The sequence below is a fragment of the Myxine glutinosa genome, chromosome 10 (genome assembly GCF_964187855.1).
Source record: "Myxine glutinosa chromosome 10, kmMyxGlut1.1, whole genome shotgun sequence".
In the NCBI taxonomy this organism is placed as follows: Eukaryota; Metazoa; Chordata; class Myxini; order Myxiniformes; family Myxinidae; genus Myxine; species Myxine glutinosa.
Window position 1 is genome coordinate 41,546,502 of NC_136270.1, and position 24,336 is coordinate 41,570,837.

Below are 24,336 nucleotides of genomic sequence, written 5' to 3' on the forward strand. Positions count from 1 at the left end.
TCCCAAAGAGTACTTTCAGGAGCTTGGCGGCTGTTGAAACTGGGGTAGCCACTCATGCGGGAAGTGGTCCAAAATGGCGGTGTAGAACTCCGCGCGTCGAAAACACAACAAGCGTGAGGCGAGCAGATTAGACGGCCTCCTTTCGATTCTCTACCGTCAAGTCCAATGCGGCCTTCAGAGCCCAGCAGTTGTCCAAAACCTCGTGTGGGGAAATGTGGTATCTGTCCGTCGTCTTGTCCACCGTCCGCACGCGGCTCCAAGCTCCGGCGCGAGGAAGCCCTCCGTCCGCCCGCACGCTTCACCAGGCCCCGATGCTTTATACCGATGCTTTATACCATGTTATACTTTATATATGTTGAGACCCTTGGAAAAAATCTGGGTAACACTCCCAGATCAAGTACGTTTTTTCTGCACACCCCAATACGTGATTATGACTTGAGGCCAATTAGCCGAAATAGCAAAATTCAGTTTTCATGGAATAATTCAAGAGTAGGCAGCTTTAGATTCAAATGTAACATTTATTTATCATGTTTAGACATAACTAACACATTTTTAGCATGGTTCAATACTATAAACTGTCTTTTTTCGGAAAAAAACACGTCATTTAGCTTCTTTTTCTCCAAAAATCACTTTCAGTTTGAAAGGCGCTCAAAATCCGATCACCTCTCATACACCCAATTATGTAGATAAAGCAACCAAAATTTGTCAGAAGCTTCCTTATGAAGCCCTTTAATAATTCCATGCATCATATTTATGATTCATTATATTGTACTAGGGCATGCCCGTACTATATATAAGCTAGGACGTGCCCGGTGACAGTGGGGTCAAATGTTAACAAAGGTTACCCCTACCCCAAAAAGCGGTATAAACCAAAATTGGTTAAATTGGTCTAACTTTAGAAGTAAGTGTGATATTCGGCTGATTTTGGTGTCTATGTATGGGTTTTTGATAGCAAGCTATTCATTGGAACCATAATCAACCTTTTGAATATACCTAATTTGCATAATTTCAAAATGGCCGCCAAACACCTCCTGGCAATGATGACTAAATTTCGCTCAAAATTCAGCTTAAGCAAAACTATTACACTTACATCGCTTAATGATTCATGAATTAAAATCATAACATGTCCACAAACCCAATATAACTGTCATAACAAGGAAGCGCGTGCTGTCAATTACCACCATTTACCACCCTGCAACTTCAATACATGTACTCTTTATCAAGCGACAGGATTCTTGCAGGCATCAGGGGAAGCCTTTTTGCAATGACAAAAATTTACACATTTGACTATGGCGGTCCTACAGGGGCATGTTGACCTGGCACACTTAGTGCATGAACAGACAACTGTCCAATGTGATTCTAGAGTTTTCCACGTTGTCTCAGGTATCAGCTGTTCCTTGTCATGCGTATAACCACAATCCTCTGGCTTAAGTGCGATCACATTTTCAGAATCTTGATGAAGCTCCAAAGCATGCATGATATTGTAGGCATTGAAAAAGCTACGCTTCATATGTGGCAGGAGACCTTGGCTGGTTGGTGGCAGGTTGTGATGAGAACTCCCTTTGACATGATGGAAGATCTCCGCACGCAAGTTCGAAAATTTCTTCGCATCGCTTTTTGGTTTCAGTACTTTGACCAAGTAGGATTCTGCATTCTTGATCAAAGGCTGAGAAAGGGTCGGCAACCCTCCAAAGTGCTTCAATAACCTTTCTGGCTCGGCATTCAAGGCGGCTTTCTTGGTCCCAACTTTGCTAGTGATATCACATCCTGTAAGACTGTGTACGGCAGGAAGAACAGCACAGAGTTGACATCCGATGCGCTCGAACAAGGTATGAAGGGGCACATACCGAGTGCTATCTCCAACTCCAGCTCGTACCCACAGCTCCTCTAGGTCATGTTGGAGAAAGACAGGCATGTGGTGGAGCAAGGCAACAACTACATCAGTATCATTGGAGATGACAACACATATTTTGTGTCCTTCTTTGAGCGCGTCCAAAACATGAAGGAGTATGCGAAGATCCACCTCTTCAAATGTGGATTGAAGGTGTACCAGTGCGCTCTCATCTCCGTTGTGCATTTTCATACATTTCCCATCCTCGTTCTCTCTGGTCACCTGTCCGAGTACAGTTGGGTACTGACCGGTATTTGCAATATTTGAACGAACATGGCTGTAGATCAGTTTTTCAAGGAGAAGTTTGTTGTTGTTGGAAGGCCAGAATGTGTTCATATCCTTAGGTAGTGGTGTTGATGGCTCTATTGAAGTATATTCGATGGGTAGAGTGTCACTTCGCCTTTTCCTCTCGCTGTCCTTCACTGATGGGTCATCAGAATACATGTCAAAGACATAGTCAGTCAGCCCAAACCGATGATATATGGCCGAAAATGACATGAAATTTGATAGAAGGTCATTGAATTTGGAGAGTTTCGTAACATTAACCTTTCGGATTGTGGCCATGATGTCAACTACAAATGATGCGTCTTTCCGATGACTATATGTAAATTCTTCCGGTTTTAGGTGCGTCTCCAACTCCTTCAGTAGCTGGCTCTTTGCTGGTTTAGTCATCATTCCTGCATCATCAAACAACACTGGGGAGGGAACAACATCGTACTTTAAGAGATCATCAGTGGTGAGGCCACGCTCCCGAGCTATTTCTATGTTTCTCTCAGCGATATTCATCACCTTCACTGTCGTCTTGGTAGTCTTCTGTGGCTTCTTTCGAAGAGTTTTCATCGTCTTCAAGTTTGTGCGGTGAATGGTACTGCTTATTCGTTCAGTCTTGGTGACAAACCTTTCCTTTCTGAATTTCAGGTACTTCTCTTTTCCTTTTGAAAAGGCATTGAGCATGTCAGTTTTTATATCATCGGACATAACCTCTTTTGTCACAAAGTTTTGTAGTGTTTTGGAAGCGTCTAGAGACAGAGGGGACCCCTTCTCTTCAATGAATCTCATCATCTCCTGAATATGTCCTTCTTTGTGGTTCATTGTGGCTTGAGATGATTCGTGGTGGCTGTAAGTCTCATGTGTCCTGTCAATCACATCACTGTATTGCCGATGTAGGTTCTTCACTGCCATCATTTCATGGTATATTAGGTCCCACTGGGCGACATACTGTTTTTGCTTTGCATGTCCAATGACTCCATCGCTGCACTTAGATGAAAGGTTAATGCTTTGCTCTAATTTCTGGTCTCCTCCAACAGCGGTGAATCGGCCGGGTATCTCTCTGATTGAAAAATTGCCTTTGGCAAATTGTTCATGAACTGATGGTGCAGTCTCAGGTAGACGTCGCATGTCTTCAAGGTAGAGAGAACACCATCGCAAGTAGTTGGTCGAATCGAATGCCGCAAACAGGTTCAATGCACGCTGGACAGCGTCAAGATGCAGTTCCCAAATCCCTTCACGATCAGCTCTCAACAGATCACGGACAATATCCATCATTTGCAAGAACTGAGTCCAGAACTTGAAGTTTTCATTGGTATCAGACCGTGTTTGGATGAATCTGTTCAAATCTTCGACCAACGTTTTTTATGCATCAGCAAACTGAACCATATACTTCTGACTATCTGTGATGCATTTCTCCTTGACACTAGACTGGAGGTTCGTCAGGATGGCAAGCTCATGTGTATATTGGTCGATGCCTTTCTCGGAGAAGAATTCTTTGTACTGGAGGCGTTCAAAGGCTTCAGCAAGGAGCTGCATACCCTCAAGACAGCGGCTGTAGTGACCTCCATGTAGAACAGAATTCTCGATGACAGTTGGACCAAAAACACCAGCCTGCAACCATGTGATGTCCGCGCCACTTCCATCCAGGAGTTTGCCAATACATTTCAAAACAGTTTTCACTAAGTGAAACGTTCCCAGGCATGGAACCAGGGTCCTGAATTCCTCTGGTCTCAGCAGTTGTATATCACGGACGATGCAATAAACACCTTCATCACAATACATTGGTATCTCATTTTGAGTCAGCTGAGAACCAATGTCCATAAAGTTCTTCATAGCCGTATAAACTGTCGCGTACTCTGTAACTGGATGCGGCAGAACAGGCACAAATGCAAGATTCTTTAATGGGATGGCCTCCTCCGTCCAAACAGAGTTGCTAGCACTCCAAGATGGCATTGTTTGTGACTCGGGGTAGATGGACACTTCATCATGCATGACGTTCAAGTGTGCGAGGGACCAAGAAATATCCTTCAGTTTTGCTGCATCGGCTTCGGAGGAAGTGTAAGGCAGTTCGGCCACTTTGTAAGTTGCTGGGATGTCAGCACGGCGTGCAGGCTTGTGAAAGTCGGACAGTACCTGGCATTTTAATATTAAACTGAATGACTGTGGACCATGTGTGACCTGCGTGTCAGAAATCTTTGGTTTACTGGTCGACGACGGGGGTCTGTCTTGGTAGAGAACAGTCACAGTGTCATGTTCAGATACATTTGCCCCCTCATGGTCCCAGTTGTCAATTGCACCGGAGGTGAATTGCCCAGGATCAAAGTGTGACGGCAGTGAAACGCGATCGTTGTTGTGCTGTGCTGTAAACGTGGCAAGGTCATGTTGGTACCTACGCAGCTCCGGGTAGCTGATTGCTAGTCATCCGTGGTTTAGAACTGTAGTTACAATTTTGCCACCACGCCCAAGACCATGAACTGATTCCGCATTCATAATATGCATTGGAGTTCTCTTTCTACCACAGTGATGGATATAGTACATGACTTGGAAGACAGATTGTATCTTTCTGCAACGCTGTGTGGAGAGGCTGTTACCTGATGGCTTGCTACCGGTATCGTAGTCATCATCATCTTCATCCTCATCAACTGGTTCATCACTTTCTGTCATGACAGCTTCGGCTGCTTTTGCATATGTGTCAGGATTGAAATTGTACAAATGACTGAAAAAACGTAGCACAGGTTCAGGGATATTCATCTCACTCAAGGAATGATTTAGATCATGCGCATCACAAAAGCTATCGTCAAGGCCAAAATCATACTCATCTAGAGCCTTCCTAATCACACCAGCGCATACCTGAACAGGATCAAGGGAACGAATGCGCTCAGCTAACACTTTCTTTGGAACACTGAATACCATCATTGATTTTTTGAACAAACTGGGATATGTAAAATCAATCTCATTACCAAAAGTGTTCAACAAGAAAACTTTTACATCTCTATTACGAAAGTTACATTTGTCATCAATATTGTTCAAAGAGTCTCTGATAGCACTAAGTTCATAACCCCTCCCTTCTTTTAGGCCTTGCTCTAACTCTTTAACAACCTGATTCCAAGCAAGCTGTTTCTCAGACACTTTTGGTATGGAAGCTTTATCACGAGAGTCATACTTATACAAGTATTTAGTCATGCAGTCCCTGTGGTAGTACAGATCTGCTCCAAACACAGAATGCGCATCTTGAAGGTCGCACGTTCGGGTGAACACATCATCTTGAAAGAAGTTTGTCGCAGCCAGAAAGGCTGAAGCACGGCCTGATTCACTAATGCGATATTTCGTGTACTGTTGTTTGTGTGATTTACTGTCACAGATAATACACTTCACTTGACGTAAGGCTGTTGTGGACGTCTCTGTATTCGGTGGATGTCGGACGGCCTTAGAACGAGTACTTCTATCTTCTTCCTTCTCAGAACGGGACAGGTCTTGGCAGACAGCGAGACTCTTCCTTTTCCTATTGAGAACTGAAGTCATGGTGTATTTTTTGTAACAGTCATTGGTCACATGATAAACAAACCCATCTCCTTTAACCAGCTTAAGTCGTTTGGAAACTTGATCATTGTGGATGTAACTTGCTTCTCGTATCCTTTTGCAACCATTAGTTGTGCTCGCAGTTTTATCCCCCGCGCTTTTCTGGCAGATGATGCAGTTAGTCGCATCAAACGAACTGTCTTCGGGCGGTCCTGAGAGAGTAACAGACTCCATCGTCAGCGGCCACGCCTGAAAAACAAAAAATGGATATTAGTTACGTTTGTACGGCTGTAAAAATCGGCAAGGTCGGACCATATGCTGAAAATATAAAATGTGAAAGACTGATAAGCCACAAAGAAACCCATGTTTATCCCTATTAAAGGGCTTCATAAGGAAGCTTCTGACAAATTTTGGTTGCTTTATCTACATAATTGGGTGTATGAGAGGTGATCGGATTTTGAGCGCCTTTCAAACTGAAAGTGATTTTTGGAGAAAAAGAAGCTAAATGACGTGTTTTTTTCCGAAAAAAGACAGTTTATAGTATTGAACCATGCTAAAAATGTGTTAGTTATGTCTAAACATGATAAATAAATGTTACATTTGAATCTAAAGCTGCCTACTCTTGAATTATTCCATGAAAACTGAATTTTGCTATTTCGGCTAATTGGCCTCAAGTCATAATCACGTATTGGGGTGTGCAGAAAAAACGTACTTGATCTGGGAGTGTTACCCAGATTTTTTCCAAGGGTCTCAACATATAGAACAGGAAAATCAAAAGTTTGGCCGTAGAAGAGAGATGTACACAAGCAACCCCCCAGAGCCAGGAGTATATCTCATTTCAAGGTCAGTAACTTTCGTTTTGACATTTCAAGGTCACAAAGGTCAAATTTTCAAAGTTGTTGGAATTGAACCGAATTTTCGGTATTGTGTAGCTAACTAGTCTCATAACAGATAATATATTCCTATTTATATATTTTCAATGTCGGTTTTGACCTTTGTCATTGAATACCGCTCGCTCGTGAACCATCGTCGTCTCCTGACTTGTGTGCACATTATTTGTCTCTTGTCATAAATTATTCTGATGTTTTGTGGGGGTTGATCTTTGAGAGTGGGGAATGGTGGAGGTGGTTGATCGGTTCGGGTGGGCCCTGAAGTAATTCGTTGAGATTTCTTTGAAAAAGGTTTTTCATTCCAAACTATATATGCATGCTCTATAGAATGTCATCAGGATTATAAAACTCGATATGATTTGTACAGGTTTTAAAATCTTGTCAGTTGTGAAGAAAAAGTTAAAATCGTGTATTGAATTAAATGTTCATGTTTTTAAAGTAAAGTTTTACATTCTACCAATTCATTATGTTCAATGTTTTCATTTGAAGATCATCAGAATATCTTGAGAATTTTATTCCTGGTCTATATTGTGAATTCGTTTATCATTTCACAATGAAGGACTGAAGTACAGTTATCAGTTTTCTTTGCTCTCAGCTGCTGTGTGTTCTGTGACAGGTCATGGTCATGCAATGCCCAAGCTGTGCTCAAAGTGATCAACGTTAAGGATGAGGAGAAGTCTTTCACCAGGAAGATCAGCCATCTATTCTTCCATAAAGAGAATGACTGGGGGTACTCAAGTTTTATGCCTTTCAATGTGAGCCTCTTGCATAATTTCCAATTTTTTTGTTATTTCATCTGAAGTTAAAGGAGAAGGTTAACACCCATAGTCATTCGTTATGACCTCCTGCATCAGAGGAATTGGAGGAAAAGGAAGGAGTAAGATTAGCTCGGGGAGAATTGCGAGTATAATCCTGGCTGTTATGTTTACTTGTCACTTCACTTATTTCATCCCATTATACCCCTTCTACAATAATGGCATTCAAAATCTTACTCAGACAGACAGGATATTGAGAAATGTAGGAAATATAGATTGATGGTACAAATAAGTTAATGTATGCTCTGGGTGTCCTTCGACGCACTCTTTGGGGTCCCATTTCCAGGCCCACATGCCCCATTTCTATTTTATGAAATGTTCATCTATGGCACACACCACACCAACAACACACACACACACGCTGAAAAAAACCCAAAACTGGCCATAAGGATGGAGACAGTTCCCCTTGATAAATTTGAGGTCGATTCAACAAATAAAAGATTTCTAGATAAAGATAGAAGCGAAGGGATTAGATGTATATATATATATATATATTGTCGTGCGATTTCCCCAGGTGAACACCACAGGGATCACGGATAGCCAAAGCAAGCTTTTAACTCCGAGGTGACTGTTCAAATGCGGACTTTACTCTATGCGCCGGAGAAAGAAAGGGGAGGAGAAGATGAAGGGTCTTACCTGTTGTCCACCTGAAGTCCCAAAGCCTGCAAAGAAAATAACTCAAACGAAAAAAACGTTTAAAATACAACAAACAACAACATGCATTTTAAGGCCATTTTCCCTGCTAGAGCAGGGGTTAGCCTTGCAGTCCCCATGACAATCTTCTCCATCTTGCCCTATTTTCTGCATCTCTCCTTGTTAACCCCCTTGCCCGCATTTCTTCTTCCACCATCTTTAGCCAAGTCTTTCTCAGTCTTCCCTGTCCTCTACTTCCTTTTACATTCATTTCCATCACTCTTCTCAACCAGTCACTTTCATCCTTCCTCAACACATGACCAAACCATCTCAACCTGTCCCTCTTCACAACATCAAACACAGGCTATATTCCCGTCATCTTTCGCAATTCATCATTTGTCTTCCTCTCTCTCAACGATACTCCGCACATCCATCGAACCATTCGCATTTCCACCCTTTCCAACCTTCGTTGCTGCTCTACGTTCATTACCCATGTCTCGCTCCCATAAATCATAACACTTCTCACACATGTAGCATACACCTTTCCCTTCACCTTCAACGACACTCCCCTCCTCATCAGCACGCCACTCAGTTCCCGAAACTTCTTCCATGCACATCTCACTTGAGCAACCGTTGCCGAGTCTGATCCACCTTCTCCATTCAGCATGTCTCCGAGGTAGCAAAATGTTTTCACACCTTCCAGCTTCACGCTGTCTCCAAGATCCAACTCAACATTTCCTCCATCTGCAGCTCCCTCTGTGCACACCTTACATTTGAATGGAGCTGCCACACTGGTTAATGACCTTCTCAGACCACTACATTTTTGATGAACCCACTCAGCGCACATTGTACATTGAATGGAGTTCACTCCGACACCCTTCCTGCACACAGCACAGGGCCACTTCCCTGTTCTTTCCACCTCACCACATGCTTTACCACTTGCCATCACCTTCGTCTTTCCGATATTCACCTTCAGACCTTTTGTCTCCATACATTCCTTCCACTTGTTCATCTTTTCCTTCAGTCCATCCATACTTTCCGCAATCAACACCAGATCATCTGCAAACAACAACTCCCATGGTAAACCCTCCTTTACGTTCTGAGCCAGCACCTCCATCACAGCTACAAATAGTAGTGGACTTAGAACCGACCCCTGATGCACTCCCACCTTCACCTTAAACTCACCACTGTTCCCGTCCTTCGTCCTTCAGCTGTGCGCGCTCTTTTGTACATTGCCATCACTACTCTGATCAACCATTCCTCCACTCCTAACTTCCTCATTGTCCATGTCAATACTTTGCGTGGAACCCTATCGAATGCTTTCTCGAGATCAACAAACCCAAGAAACAACTTCTTCCTCTTCTCCATGTACTTCTCCTGAAACTGCCTGACAATAAAAAGCGCATCTGTCGTTCCTCTTCCTGGCATAAATCCAAACTGCATTTCGTCGATCTTCACTTTCTTCCTTATCCTCCTCTCCAACACCCTTTCCATTACCTTCATTCCATGCTCCAATAACTTTATCGCTCGGTATGAGCCACACTCCAGAGGGTCACCTTTCCCCTTGTATTTGTATAGAGGGACGAGGGTACTCAGTTCCCAATTCACTGGAATGCGGCCTTCTTTCACCGCCAGATTACAGATCTCTGTCACTCTCTTCACACCCCAACTTCCTGCTGCCTTCAACATATCTCCCACAACTCCCGTCGGCCCTCCCGCTTTTCTACACTTCATTGCTTTTATCGCTTCCTCAACTTCCTTCTCAGTTATCTTCTCTGCCGGTCCTAAAACTGGGTTACTCTCTATGTTGCCATCCCATTCATTCTCTGTATTCAACAGCATTTCCATATATCTTTTCCATCTTCCTTTAATTCCATCTGTGTCCACAACGATTTGTCCCACTTCATCCTTCAAGCAACTCACCCCCATCACATCACACCTCTCTTTCGCTATCTGCTTTGCAATCCTGAATACTGCTCTCTGACCCTCTTCCGAATCCAAGCGTTCTCCGAACATTTTCCTGCATGCCTCCTGCGCCTTTGCTACCTCTTTCTTTGCAGCCTTCTTGGCTGCCTTATAACTTTCATGCTCTGCTGTTTCTGCTCCCGTACCCTTTGCCTTCTGCCACTCCTTGAACTTCTTCCTCTTCTCGTCAATCCTCTTTCCAACTTCATCATCCCACCACCATGTTTCCGAGTGCTTTGGTGGTCCTTTTGTCCATCAATGGATGTTTAAAATGTACAAAAATAAACAGGTTTATTTTTACGGAATGGCGATAACAAGAAACGCGATGATATTTCTGCCCTGCTAGAGCTGCCCCGGTCAACTGTAAGTGCTGTTATTTAAATTTCCTACATGTTTGCACACAGAACCAAACACAGCCAAAAGGGATGGAAGAACTGGAATGAAAATAAAGATGTGTGATTTATTGTGCACTTAACTCAATCGGCTGGTCTCGTCAGTCCGCTAATGGCCCCGGAGGTCCGTGTGCGCGAACACGCCTTGGCGCGAAGTCCGTGCGCGAAACCAGGCCTCAAGTGCCCAGGCCCGAGCGTTCGTCCATGCGGCGTTCCTTGTGCCCAGCTCTTTGTTTTGCAACTCGGCCACCTCACAATCCCCAGCAAGGTCTCGACACACTACCATCCGCACCGAGGTCCAGAAGGTGAAGACCAGGAGGGAGAATCGTCAGCGTTCAACCATCTGTTTTCATGTCCAGCACGAGAAGCATGAGAAGGCCCAAGAGAAGAGTGAGAATCCTGGCTGGACGCGGTTTTTACGTTCCACCTCTCATGTCATTGGCGCTTCTCTTCCAATCAGCGATTTGCTTCTTGCTCCGGCCTTCCTGTTGGTCAACTCCCACCAAATTACTGTCCTGGGCGTGGCTCTCGGCCTGCCTGGCCTTCGTGGTGATGTAGCTGGTGGCATCCCATCGGCAGTGCTCAGAACTGGCTTCTGATTGGTTTTATTATTATTATTTAATGTGCTTTAGCTGCCATCCTCACTAGTGTCTATTGTGGTGCCATAAGCGGCAAAGGATCAATCACATTGGGAACGACGAACAGGGAAGTAGTTAACATAATCCCTAAAACTAGTTAACATGCCCCATTTTTTTTTTTTTGTGTATATACAAGATCGAGGCTCGTGAAAGCTAACATTAATCACACAAAAAGTCAAACCGACACATAAAACTTATAATAAGGGGAGCGGTAGACAAGATGGGGAGAGAGGGGGAAGGACACAAACACAACATTAGAGAGCAGGGACATTGATAGATCTGTGGGAGGGAGAGGGCTTCTCGAGGTATAAAACATATGGAAACTGCAAGGACTTCCAGGAAAGAAGTTAGAAGTTCCTCGTAATGGGGACAAATATACAACTTCATCCGACATTCAGGCTAAACAGGTCCTCTACTTATTATATGGTGGTGGTACTTCTTCTTCACGACAGTCGGAGCATGTTACCTACACAAATCTTCCTGAATCTACAAATCGCTACCCCACCGACATAACAATATATATTAGTAATAAAAATTTGTATATATATTTGGCTTTGATATATATACAGTGGTACCTCGGCTTACGAGTTTAATCCGTTCCGTGACGGAGCTCGTAAGCCAAATCGCTCGTAAGTCAAAGCAAATTTTCCCATTCAAATGCATTGAAATGCTATTAATCCGTTCCAGCCTCAAAAAAAAAACACCAATTTTTTTTGTTAGGTGCTTTTAAATAACAAAAATGTACTTTATAAATAACAAATAATGTATAAACAAGCACGACCTCGTATATACTGTACATAATACAAGAGAATGTAAAGAAATAAACTGGTTTTATTAAGCAGAGGAGAAGAGCATGCCAGGTGAGGTGTGCGTGTTGTCGACTTGGCGAGGCAGTACGATCGTACTCCTTCTACGATATGTACGATTTTGAAGCAGAAGGAGTCCATAAAGGCTATAACGCCAGCCAAGGGCGTTACGATTATTTCAAAGCTCCGGACCTCTATCCATGAAGATATGGAGAAGTTGTTGTTTGTGTGGTTGAAGGAGAAGCAGCTCGCAGGAGATACCGTGACCGAGAGCATCATGTGTTTGAAAAGATTGAAACTCGGATATCGAGCACGGACCACGAGGTGTTTTTTCTTTTTTCTTAATCTCGGTTTCAGTGAACTTTTGCTCTGTGCTCACGTGTACTGTACCTGTACCTGTAATGGTACGTCAGAGGATGGCACCTGTTGTCATCATATTAAGTGCAAGATGTTCTGCATCGTAAGTTGGTACACCGTGGTCTTTCGGCGGTGTTTAAGCCGGCCGTCTTGGCTTCTGTCACCATTGGCATTGAGTCTTTCGATGTAGGTAGGTCGTTGTGTGCCGGTGCCTTGGCCGAATTCCTTCATTGCTGCATTGTTAGCTCACCTGGTTTTTTATACCACATCTTTGGTTATCGGACCAGCGAATGACGTCATCTCCTCCAAAGTATGGCTTATTCTCACTTGTCTTGGACGATCTTCTACTTCTAGCCTTCCACCGTGCATTTGGTGTCCACTGTACTTACTGTACAGTGCCTGGTAAAATTGATGTAATGGGTTTTTGACCGTCAACGCCATGAACCGTCATGAACCGTCATGAACCGTCAACCGCCATGAACCGCCATGAACCGTCAACGCCATGAACCGCTAACACTCAAAAGCCCATTTATCGCGCCTTATAAAGCAAAACGCAAACCGAAAGCCATGCCTCTCAAGCGAGGCGTGCTTCCGTGGTCACGTGATCCACAGGTGTAGCTCATTATACCCGCACGCGCGACACGCTTTGGCGGTCACGTGACCAGCCACTCTGGAGGCGGGGATCCCCGCCGATGACGTCACCGGCTGGAGCAAGGAGATTCCTCGCTCATGTATTTCGACGATTGCGTGTTTTATATCCAAGCAGAGATGCTTTCACGGCAAGATAACCGCGTGACCGGAACCGGAAGCCACAACCGGAAAATTCCAAAAAATAAATTTTTTGAGCTCGTACATCGGATCTCGGCTCGTATCCCAAAGCAACAAACCGCCCGAGCGACGGCTCGTATCCCGAAAAACTCGTACGTTGGGGCACTCGTAAGCCGAGGTACCACTGTATATATATATATATATATATATATATATATATATATATATATATATATATATATATATATATATATATATATATATATATATATATATATATATATATATATATATATATATATATATATATATATATATATATATATATATACACATATACATACATATACATACATATACATACATATACATACATATACATACATACATACATACATACATACATACACACATACACACATACACACATACACACATACACACATATACATATATACACATATACATATTGTTACAGAACCGGAGTACGGCACTCCCCTTAAGGGGGGGGGGGGGGGTTAATCCCCCCTTTTATTTTCACTGGCCGTCTCTGCTCCTGACGCTACACAGCTACCCCCGGAAAGGCAGGTGTGCAGCCCCGTTCGTACCGCGGACAGATGTTAATTGCCGAGTGGTTTTAGCAACTGCGGCATGAACTATTACCAATTACTGGACCCGATTCTTGGACGTTGGCCAAATCGTGCCACAGGTATTCAATTGGGAAATCACTAAAATGACACGGATGTGAAGAAGAAGCAGAACAAAGGTGGGAAATACAGATATAATTTATTACTAACTATTATTTACACAATCAAAGAAACCAAGGAGAAGGAAGAATAAGAAAATAATTACAGAAAGAGGGACGGACCAGAAGGACACAGTGCAACGCTAGCTTACCAATGGCAGTCTTACTTCCAACCCCAGGACAGAACAAACAAAACAAACTCACGTACACAAGAGGATGGAATGGCAGGAATGGTTTGGAGGGATGAGCAGGTGGAATCACAGGGCACAGCGAACAGGTCCACTCCGGGCGGGAAGCGAGGAGCCGGCAGCTCCAAGTATTTGGCTGTACACCGCGCACCGGCAGGTTGGTTCACAGCAGCGCGTCAGGGCTCCGTGCGGTAGGTTGAAACGGGGCTGGTTGAAGCGGCTCTCTGCAGAAAAATCGCTTGTGCAGAACTCAGCTGGGTCACGCATCTGCCGCGAAAAGGCTTGCGCGGGCGCTTATATAACGCGCTTCAAGATCAATGCGCGCCATGCCCGTCATGGTATTTCATCCGCCCTGCTTGGCTGGTCGGGGCTCGCTGGCTCCACCTTTGATGACGAGGTGGTGCCACGCCCGTGATCCGACGGCTCCTCCTCCTTCTTCTCCAGCTTAACCATGTGCGTAATGGAGGTTTTGGGGCGATTTCAGCGAGCCCCAGCCAAAGGGCAGCGAACGCTGCCGGCAATTTCGTTTTGGTGGCAATTGAAAGGGGATTCTACTTTATTTCATTTGGTGCAATGCAGTGTTAACTAGTGGGAAGACAGAACCTTAACCTAATACACATAATAAGGAGATAACTACTGAACAAAGGAAATCTATTATTTGCTACGTGATTGTATATGGAATAACTACGGGAACGACCTTTGACCTTTATACACAACAAATGGAGGAAGGAGGGTGATATTTACAACAATAAAAAACACAATTCTCATATCCACAACACTGCACCCTTCTCCTCTTAGGCACGTCCCGGGCCTATTACTTTTACCTCTAGTGTGGCACGTAGGTGTAGTTCCCTCTACATTTAACCTGACCCTGAGTGTGACAGTTTTAAAACACAAATAAATATGTCCCGCTGCTGCATTGCACCCTGCCTAACAGACTTACGCCCACAGCTAACCGAATTGCGGAATTGTCTTCAAACTACAACATGAACGATGGGGGAGCATTATTTACAGTTACGCTACTTGTATTTATAAAACGCAACCCAGGACCTGCGATTGTTCTTTTGGGGGGGGGAAGACAGCCTGTGCTGCATCGACGCACCAGAAAGCACCAAAGCACCATCAAGCACCAATCGGTGCACAGTCACCATAGTTCAATTTTTTTTTAAACACAACAAACCCTTGGTGGTCTTGCTCTTCGGCTCCCTATGCTGGCTAATGTTCTTCCAGATGTTGTCAACTTGCTCTTCTTACTGGCAGCCTATTTGGACATAAAAGTGCACAACCGTGTCCATTTTTTATTTATGGCCCACAGGGCCGACTATGTGTGGTTCACCTGTGTGGCATAGGTGCCATGTTACCCAGGTCTGCCAGCAAGATCTCGGGCCATCATGGCCGTGTCCAGCAGAGGGGCCATGCCCCCACCCGTGGGGTCCATAAGTGGTGCTCAGCCACAGACATGTGGTCCATAGGTGGTGCATCGATGCAGACAGCTGGTTGCGGGAGTTTCGGGCACACAATGGCGGACTCCCGCACGCTCCCCTCGGCGCCCAGTGGCGCACAGTCCTCGGGTGGGAGACAAGGGTGGGGGATAGAAGACAGGTGAGCGAGGGGTAATGTCACAAGGGTACACATCAAACAAGGCAATGCAAGACGAGGTGCGTACGGAGAGCGAAGTGAGAAAGCTCGTCCCTACCGTACGTCACCCCCGCCCCCCCTGTTACCTACTCTACCCTTACCCCATATGTACAAAAATCTACACATTTACAAATTCGTCGCTACCGTCACGTCTTCCCCATATTTTCCCGACACCAAATTCGTCACCACAATCCCTCTAACCAAAATTTGCCATCCCCAATTCATCATCAATCCTCATAAGGAGGGAGAGATGGAACAACAAGCACAATGCCACACCCACGTCATGATGCGTCTCACAATCCAAACATTTGCACAATAAAATAATAAAAACATGGCATGGTGTGGAGTCCTGTTACCTCAGGTGAGTGGATGTATATGGTGCGAGGAGATTCTTAATCCTAACTATCCTCTAAATTACTTTAATACACTTTACACTACCCGGGGTCTTTCCCTGCCAAACCATTGGCCATCTTACACTCTATGCGGTTTTAAGAACCAAATTCCCATTGACCAAACTGTGGTGCTTCCTTAATTTGGGGTCTCACTCCCCCGATTCAACTCCCTGTGCCCTTACACAATTTCAGGACTGGGTCGTGTGGCTCTCCCAGCAGGTCTACCCACCTGCACACCTCCACCACTGCAGTTGCCTCCGAGCTTACCTGCTCCTTACCCTACCTATCTAACTGGGGAAGGCCCTCTGGCGCTCTCCCCACTCGGTGCCCTCTGGCACTGGGCTACCCGGGTCCGTCCTCCGGATCCTCGGGCCCCATCCACAACTCTACCGGCTCCCAGAGCCCACCTGCGGCCTCACCTGGCCGACATCCTCAGTGGTGGAGTGCCCATTGAACTACACATACTAACAGGCCCACACGCCCAGCCATTTCCACGTCACCAATGCACCCATCCAAATACCATTCTTCCACCACGCACCACAGATGCCAATATCCATCCACAATTTACCTGTACCCTCTACCTAACGCTTAAACTACCCTCCCCTGGTATTCGTGATGGGGTCCATCCTCCTTTCCCCCATCCACACCTTCGCACCATCCACTCCACTCCACAGTTTCCACCATACTCACTCCACGACCATCCATCCCATACTCCATATAATTCCATACTCCATGTATTCCACACAATCATTCTCCATACACCTGTAGTTGCACACCTGTGCAATCACTCCTACTGGTGCTTCCTGCACCCTCCTTCCTCCCTGGACCATTTGGTCAACACAACACACATCACCATCACTCACTCATACACTGCTCCATACACCTGTTCAGTTGCACACCTGTGCAATCTCACCTGGTGCCACCTGCACCCTCCTTCCTCCAGGACCATTCATTCAATACAATGCACAATCAATTATTCCTCATACGCTGCTTCATACACTTTCGATCCTCAAACACTCGGCATCATCTAAGCTACCTGGTGCCCTGCTAAAACTCGCGCTTCCCTGTCGCCCCTTTAAACTATTGCGCTCCCTCGTTGTTATCATCCAACTACCCTCTCTATGTCCCCACTACCTGTCCAAAAGTCGCTACTTAAACTTACCGTTACCTATGGTCATCTTCTCTAGATCCCTATCATTATCCTAACCCTCCCGGGCTAGTTTTCACTGCCATAAACCCCATAAAACTATTGCTCCTTTGCCCCCGCTGTGAGGGATGGCAGAGTTGCCATCCCACCACATCGGGCATCTTCCACTACCAATTTGGCCCATCCAATTTCAGCCAATCAAAAATTTGTCAATCACTCTACCAAGCATCTGCCAATCATCAAAAAAAATTTCAATCACAAATTTTACTGTTCGAATTCACTACGGCTATCACCCTCACACGTCTACTCACTTGAGCCTCTCGGTGCGCCAATTCATGCTCAGAACCTGGCTTCGCACAGCCGAGCAATGAATGTGGGTGGTTTGTTGCCGGCGGTTGGATGCGTCCGGCATTCGGTGCAGGGAAGGTGGCTTACCCGGGCCGAGATTCCAAGCACCATCTCGGCACGGAGCCGTTCGATGGCCCGATCTTGCCCTGCCGGGACGTCTCAACCACAAGGGGTTGCCATGACGACCCTTCCGACCGGGCCGCCCGCTCCGCCTAGCGGAGCACGGACGCGGCCGTTCAGCGCGCGGCCCGGCGAGGATCCTGTACGGCGGTTCTTTTGAAACCGCCGCAGTTATGATCCCCGCTGGTTCCCGCTGCACACGAAGCCCGGCACGAACCGAGGGCTCGCTTCGGCTACAAGTCAATCTAACCGCTAACCCGATTACCGTCGATGCTTCACCTGCAGCTTCACACGCATACGCGACCCCTTTCATCCTCACCGAGCTCGGTGCTCCAACGCCGCCCGTACACCCCGCGTACTTCGTTATTGCACTTGTTCTTGCGCTCACAGACTTCGTCACACACCTGACCACCGCACACCTTAGCACACACTTGTCGTTTGCACACCTCACCAACACACACCTTCGCGCCCACTCCTCGGTCACATCCCCGGTGACAACCACGGGTGTGCACTCACTTGCACACCCAATCACGTGCTTTACTGCTAACTCAAGCGTGCATTCCCGCACGCGCTCGACCATCTCAGGTGTGCATCCTTCCATTCCAGGTGTACATTCTCTCACCTGCCACAACCAACTCACGCTCCGTGTCACTCTCACTACTTTCACCACCACACTCGGTCGCGCATTCACCCTTACTCTTGACAGCGCACTCTTTTATCATGCACTCCTCTGTTACACACCTTTCTCGCGCATCCTCTTGCACACACTCTCCCGTTACGTTCTCCGTAACACTCACCACAGGTGTGCATTCTTCTGTTACATCCCCTGTAGCACTCCCCACTACGCGCTTCCATGTGCCCCCCCGCACACACGCTACGACCAACTCACTCTCGACAGCACACTCACTCCTCGGCACGCACTTTTTCCTCACACACCCCATAGTCGGACATCCTCGCACACCTCCTCCTTCACACTCTGTACCTGTCGTACACTTTACCAGCGGCCTCTCACGAACACCCGGGTCCAAACCAACCCCCAAGCCGACTGAATCTCCCCTCACACCATATACATTTCCGAGTATATCGCCACTCACCTTGGCACCTCGTCTCCGCACCTCCTTCGCCACCTGCAAACTCTTTATTTGGTTAGCAAGCACACCATCACGATTTGAGCACCGACCTTGTACATATTCCATCACCTCCTCCTTTATCTCCTTCTTAGTTTCCCTCCGTCTCTTCTTAATTTCACTCACCCCCTCTTCCACATTCTCTAACCTTTGCTTCACCTCTTTTATTTCCCGGTGCGTCTCCTCAATTTCGTCCTCTAAGGCCCCCTTGACCGTTTCTTTATGCGTCCTCACCTCCCGGTCCTTCGTCTCCACTGCCTCTGTCACCTCGTCCAACCTCTTTATCAACCCCTCGTGTACCATCCGACATTCCCTCTTCGTCGCTATTAATTCATTTTTGATTTCTTTTTGTGTCGCTTTCAACCCTCCTAGTACCGCAGTGTTCTTTTCCACCTGTTCCACCAATTCCTTTTGTCCCACCGTCAGCTGTTCCACCCCCTGCGTCAGATCTTCTATGCCCTCCTGTAACCTAGCCGTACTACTTCTCACCTCTTTCTCCATACGCTTCTCACCTCGCTTTACCTCCTCGCGTACCCCTGAGACATCCTCGCCCTCACCTCGTCTTATCTCCTCCCCCATCTCCTCCATTTCTTTCGTAGATGCCGCCTTCATCTGTTCCAATTCATTCCTCTGAGCATCCATTTTACCTTCCAACCCGATTTCACCTCCTCTATCTGGTTCCCCATCTGTTTGATTTCCCGGGCGGATTGCTCCCCTATTTCCCGCAATTTGTCTTCCATCTTGTCTTCTAGCCCCGTTAACCCATTCTTCACCCCTTTTATCCCGTTGTCTAACCCCTCAAATTTATTGTCGAAACCCTCAAATTTATTTCCTTTATTACTTAACCCGTCTCTCAATTGCTCGATTTGGTTTTCTATTTGCTTACCCTGAGCCCTCGTTTCTTCCCTCATTGCCCCCAATTGCTCACTGGTACCCCTCGCTTCGTTCCTCATTGCCCCCAATTGCTCACTATCAGTTCTCATTCTGTTTTCCATTCGCTCACCCTGAGCCCTCGTCTCGTCCCTCTGCAGGTTGAGGGCCACCTGCATTTGCGCCATAAATTGCTCCATGAGGGCCTGCATTTGGACCACCCCCATTGGTGCAGCGGGCGCGGCTACCGCGCTCTCGTGTGAGGCGCCATTTTGTGCGCTTGAAACCTCGTGCGCGAGGGCGCCATCTTGCGCGCCTGAAACCCCCTCAACCACCTCCTCATTGTTCTCCCCCTCCATTTCTTCCCCCTGGTCCTGGGTTACCCCTAACCCCTCTTCTAATTCCCCCACCAGCATCCCGTCGCCTTGACCATCCATGGCACGATTTTTTAATTTAGGATTTTATAAAACAAAATTTTGGGCCACTCGTAATTTGAGCGCGCTAAGCGCTTCAGGTCCGAATCTCGCTCCCGACACCAAATGTTACGGAACCGGAGTACGGCACTCCCCTTAAGGGGGGGGGGGGGTTAATCCTCCCTTCTATTTTCACTGGCCATCTCCGCTCCTGACGCTACACAGCTACCTCCGGAAAGGCAGGTGTGCAGCCCCATTCGTACCGCAGACAGATGTTAATTGCCGAGCGGTTTTAGCAACCGCGGCACGAACTATTACCAATTACTAGACCCGATTCTTGGACGTTGGCCAAATCGTGCCACAGGTATTCAATTGGGAAATCACTAAAACGACACGGATGTGAAGAAGAAGCAGAACAAAGGTGGAAAATACAGATATAATTTATTACTAACTATTATTTACACAATCAAAGAAACCAAGGAGAAGGAAGAATAAGAAAATAATTACAGAAAGAGGGACGGACCAGAAGGACACAGTGCAACGCTAGCTTACCAATGGCAGTCTTACTTACAACCCCAGGACAGAACAAACAAAACAAACTCACGTGCACAAGAGGATGGAATGGCAGGAATGGTTTGGAGGGATGAGCAGGTGGAATCACAGGGCACAGCGAGCAGGTCCACTCCGGGCGGGAAGCGAGGAGCCGGCAGCTCCAAGTATTTGGCTGTACACCGCGCACCGGCAGGTTGGTTCACAGCAGCGCGGCAGGGCTCCGTGCGGAAAGTTGAAACGGGGCTGGTTGAAGCGGCTCTCTGCAGAAAAATCGCTTGTGCAGAACTCAGCTGGGTCACGCATCTGCCGCGAAAAGGCTTGCGCGGGCGCTTATATAACGCGCTTCAAGATCAATGCGCGCCATGCCTGTCATGGTATTTCATCCGCCCTGGTTGGCTGGTCGGGGCTCGCTGGCTCCACCTTTGATGACGAGGTGGTGCCACGCCCCTGATCCAACGGCTCCTCCTTCTTCTCCAGCTTAACCATGTGCGTAATGGAGGTTTTGGGGCGATTTGAGCGAGCCCCAGCCAAAGGGCAGCGAACGCTCCCGGCAATTTCGTTTTGGTGGCAATTGAAAGGGGATTCTACCTTATTTCATTTGGTGCAATGCAGTGTTAACTAGTGGGAAGACAGAACCTTAACCTAATACACATAATAAGGAGATAACTACTGAACAAAGGAAATCTATTATTTGCTACGTGATTGTATATGGAATAACTACGGGAACGACCTTTGACCTTTATGCACAACAAATGGAGGAAGGAGGGTGATATTTACAACAATAAAAAACACAATTCTCATATCCACAACTATATATATATATATATATCGTAACTCAATTTGCTCGTTTCTCTAATTAAATTTCCCCATTAAAATGAATTGAAATGCTATTAATCTGTTCCAGCCCGCCAAAAACCACACCAATTTTTTTTGAAATATACAGTATATATGAAAATATCTCGCGCTTTATATTTCACCTGTATGCAGCATACAAGTTGGCAGGATGGCCTGGACTGGAGGTACGCACACTTGACTCTAAAGTCTAAACTGTCCAGCCTGGGTTTGAATCCCGACCCAGCTATAACCTGTCATGTCGGTGTTTCACAGGCAGGGTGATTCATCAATGTGTGTACCGCTAAACTGGGCGCCCCGTTTGCGTCCCATTAGTTGTTGGATGTTAAGGATCTCACCGTGTCTTCCACAAAGAGAAGGCGAGCTATCGCCGGCACTCTGAACAAGTTGTGGCCTGGCATGCTCTTCTCCTCTGCCGTTATATACGTCCTCCTCGGCATCTTTTTCCAGAAGAGCCCTGTCTCGTCACAGTTGAAGATTTGCTGGGGGATGTATCGTTCGGCTTCTATCAGTTCGGCAAAAGTTACAATAAAATCTTCAGCTGCCTTCACATCCGAGCTTGCTGCCTCACCATGCCTGACGACGGAGTGAATGCCGGTCCTCTTCTTAAAATTATCAAACCATCCCCGACTGGCTTTGAATGACTCTTCCGATGCCTCGTCCGTTGATGTTCCCGCCGTCTGCTGCACCAAATCCCCGTAAATGTCTCGTGCCTTCTCACAGATGATGCTCTCGTTCACGGTATCTCCTGCAAGCTGCTTCTCCGTCAACCACACAAACAACAACTTCTCCATCTCTTCATGGACAGAGGTCCGGAGCTTTGAAATAATCGTAACGCCCTTGGCTGGCGTTATAGCCTTTATCGACTCCTTCTGCTTCAAAATCGTACATATCGTAGAAGTACTGCGATCGTACTGCCTCGCCAAGTCGACAACACGCACACCTCGCTCATGTTTTTCGACGATTGCGTGTTTTATATCCAAGCACATCATCCTCTTCTTCTTCTCAGCACTGCCCTTGGCACTCAATTTCTTAGGACCCATGGTTAAAACTAAGAAATTTTCCAAAATAACAAAAATGCGAAAACAAAGCAGCAGCGATATACGGCAGAGATGCTTGCACGGCAAGATAACCACGTGACCTGAACGCTCGTTGGGCCACCTAGTGGCGGGTGGCGTAAGCTCGTAACTCAGATCTCGGCTCGCATCAAAAAGCAAAAAACCGCCCGAGCGACGGCTCGTATCTCGGAAAACTCGTAAGTTGGTGCACTCGTAAGTCAAGGTTTCAATGTATATATATATATATATATATTGTTACTGATCACGGTTTAGATGGTATGATGGGCCGAGCGGATGGTCCAACCGCGACCGAACAGTTATTCCCCGATTAGAACCCGATTCCACCCAAACGTTGGCCGGATCGCACCGCAGCTAGTCAATAGGGAAAAGACAAAGGCGACACGGATGTGAAGAAGAAGAAGAAGACAAAAAGGTTGGAAATACTACTAAATTTATTCCTACTATTTACATGCTCAAAGTAACCAAGGAGAAGGAAAGATAATAAAATAATATACAGAAGAATCAGAGACACAGTGCAATTATTAGCTTATACAGACTTAATTAACCCTGGGACAGAACAAACAAAACAAACTCACGTACACAAGAAGGGTGGAAAAAGCAGGAGGTGGATGGCTGGAGGGAGAGGAAGGTCCAAGGGGGTCCTGCAGCACAACCGGCGCGTTTAGCAGCCGCCGTTTCTTCACGGCCCTGCTCCAAACCGCCGTTCAGGCCCCCAAGCTGCTGTTGTGGCTGCTGTGGACGTCGCGTGCTTTGCCAGGCCTTGTCCGACTCGTCTGGTCCAAACCCTCAACTCGTTCTTGGTCCACTCACTCTTTACCACCGACTCCTCAACGCAACCAACTGACCACCACCACCGACTCCTCACCGCAACCAACTGACCACCGACTCCACTGACTGACTCTTCCACTGACGACCAACTCACGACTCTCCCTCTTGCTTTTTGCGTGCGCGCCTTTATAACGCCTCCGGCGATTAAGCCGCCGGCCTTCAGGACACGCCCATCAGGGTGCTCACCTCGGCCCTGGTTGGTCGCGCGACCCTCTGGCTCCGCCCTTGATGACGACGGGCGGGCATGCCTTTCTTCCCCGACTCGAGCACATGTTCAATGGCGGTTTTGGAGGGGAGGTAATATGGGCAATCGAGGCTTGGCAATGACGAGAGGGGATGTGAATTGAAAGGGAGATTTTGGGGATGGGAATGAAAGGGGATCTATTCTCTTTCACTGGTGCAATGGAGTTCTTCAATTAATGGGAGACACAGCCTTACTCTAAAACACAGAATAAGAGATAACTATCAACAGGGGTATTCTATTATTTGGCTGATGTGTATGCTTGTGGACTAATTATGGGATGCCCTTTCACCTTTACACAGCTCCGGAGGTAGGGGGGCGCAGAATAAACAATAATAATAATAATACAGCACACAATCAAAAAAATACAGTCCTCATCTCCGCAACAATATATATATATATATATATATATATATATATATATATATATATATATATATATATATGTACATTGTACACACACACACACATATTAGTAGTGTATATATGTTGCTTCTGGGACACACTCATTTTCCCATTGACTTACATGTTAATTTTTCCCCTCCCTCATTGCCCCTAAACACCTCTATTTCTCTCACCCTGTTCTTTACGAACCTTCTAACCTTTTGACATGTTATCCTTATTCATTAGACCACTTAAACAATGGTCCTTCTGTGTGAACCTGTGATCCTTCTGACCTTATGGACCTTTTAACCTTTTACTCTTAATATCATCTGGTGAATCATCTTTGGCCCACTCAAACAACGACCCTACAAATATTTGTTTATGTGTGGGAAATAATTTAATTCTCCTACAACTCTCCTCACCGTCTAATACATTAACAAAAAATATGTTTGAGTTTGGTTCTTTCTC

The 24,336-nt window shown here is 46.3% G+C and overlaps 1 protein-coding gene across 6 annotated transcripts in view; it reads left to right on the top strand.

Moving 5' to 3' along the window:
* Positions 1–24,336, top strand: part of USP7 (ubiquitin specific peptidase 7) — a 240,151-nt gene that overhangs the window by 91,366 nt on the left and 124,449 nt on the right. For all 6 annotated transcript variants that reach the window (XM_068127513.2, XM_068127517.2, XM_068127516.2 and 3 more), the window contains exon 4: positions 7,187–7,325. In XM_068127513.2, the coding sequence (XP_067983614.1) occupies positions 7,187–7,325 (139 nt within the window). The remainder of the gene's footprint in view (positions 1–7,186; positions 7,326–24,336) is intronic.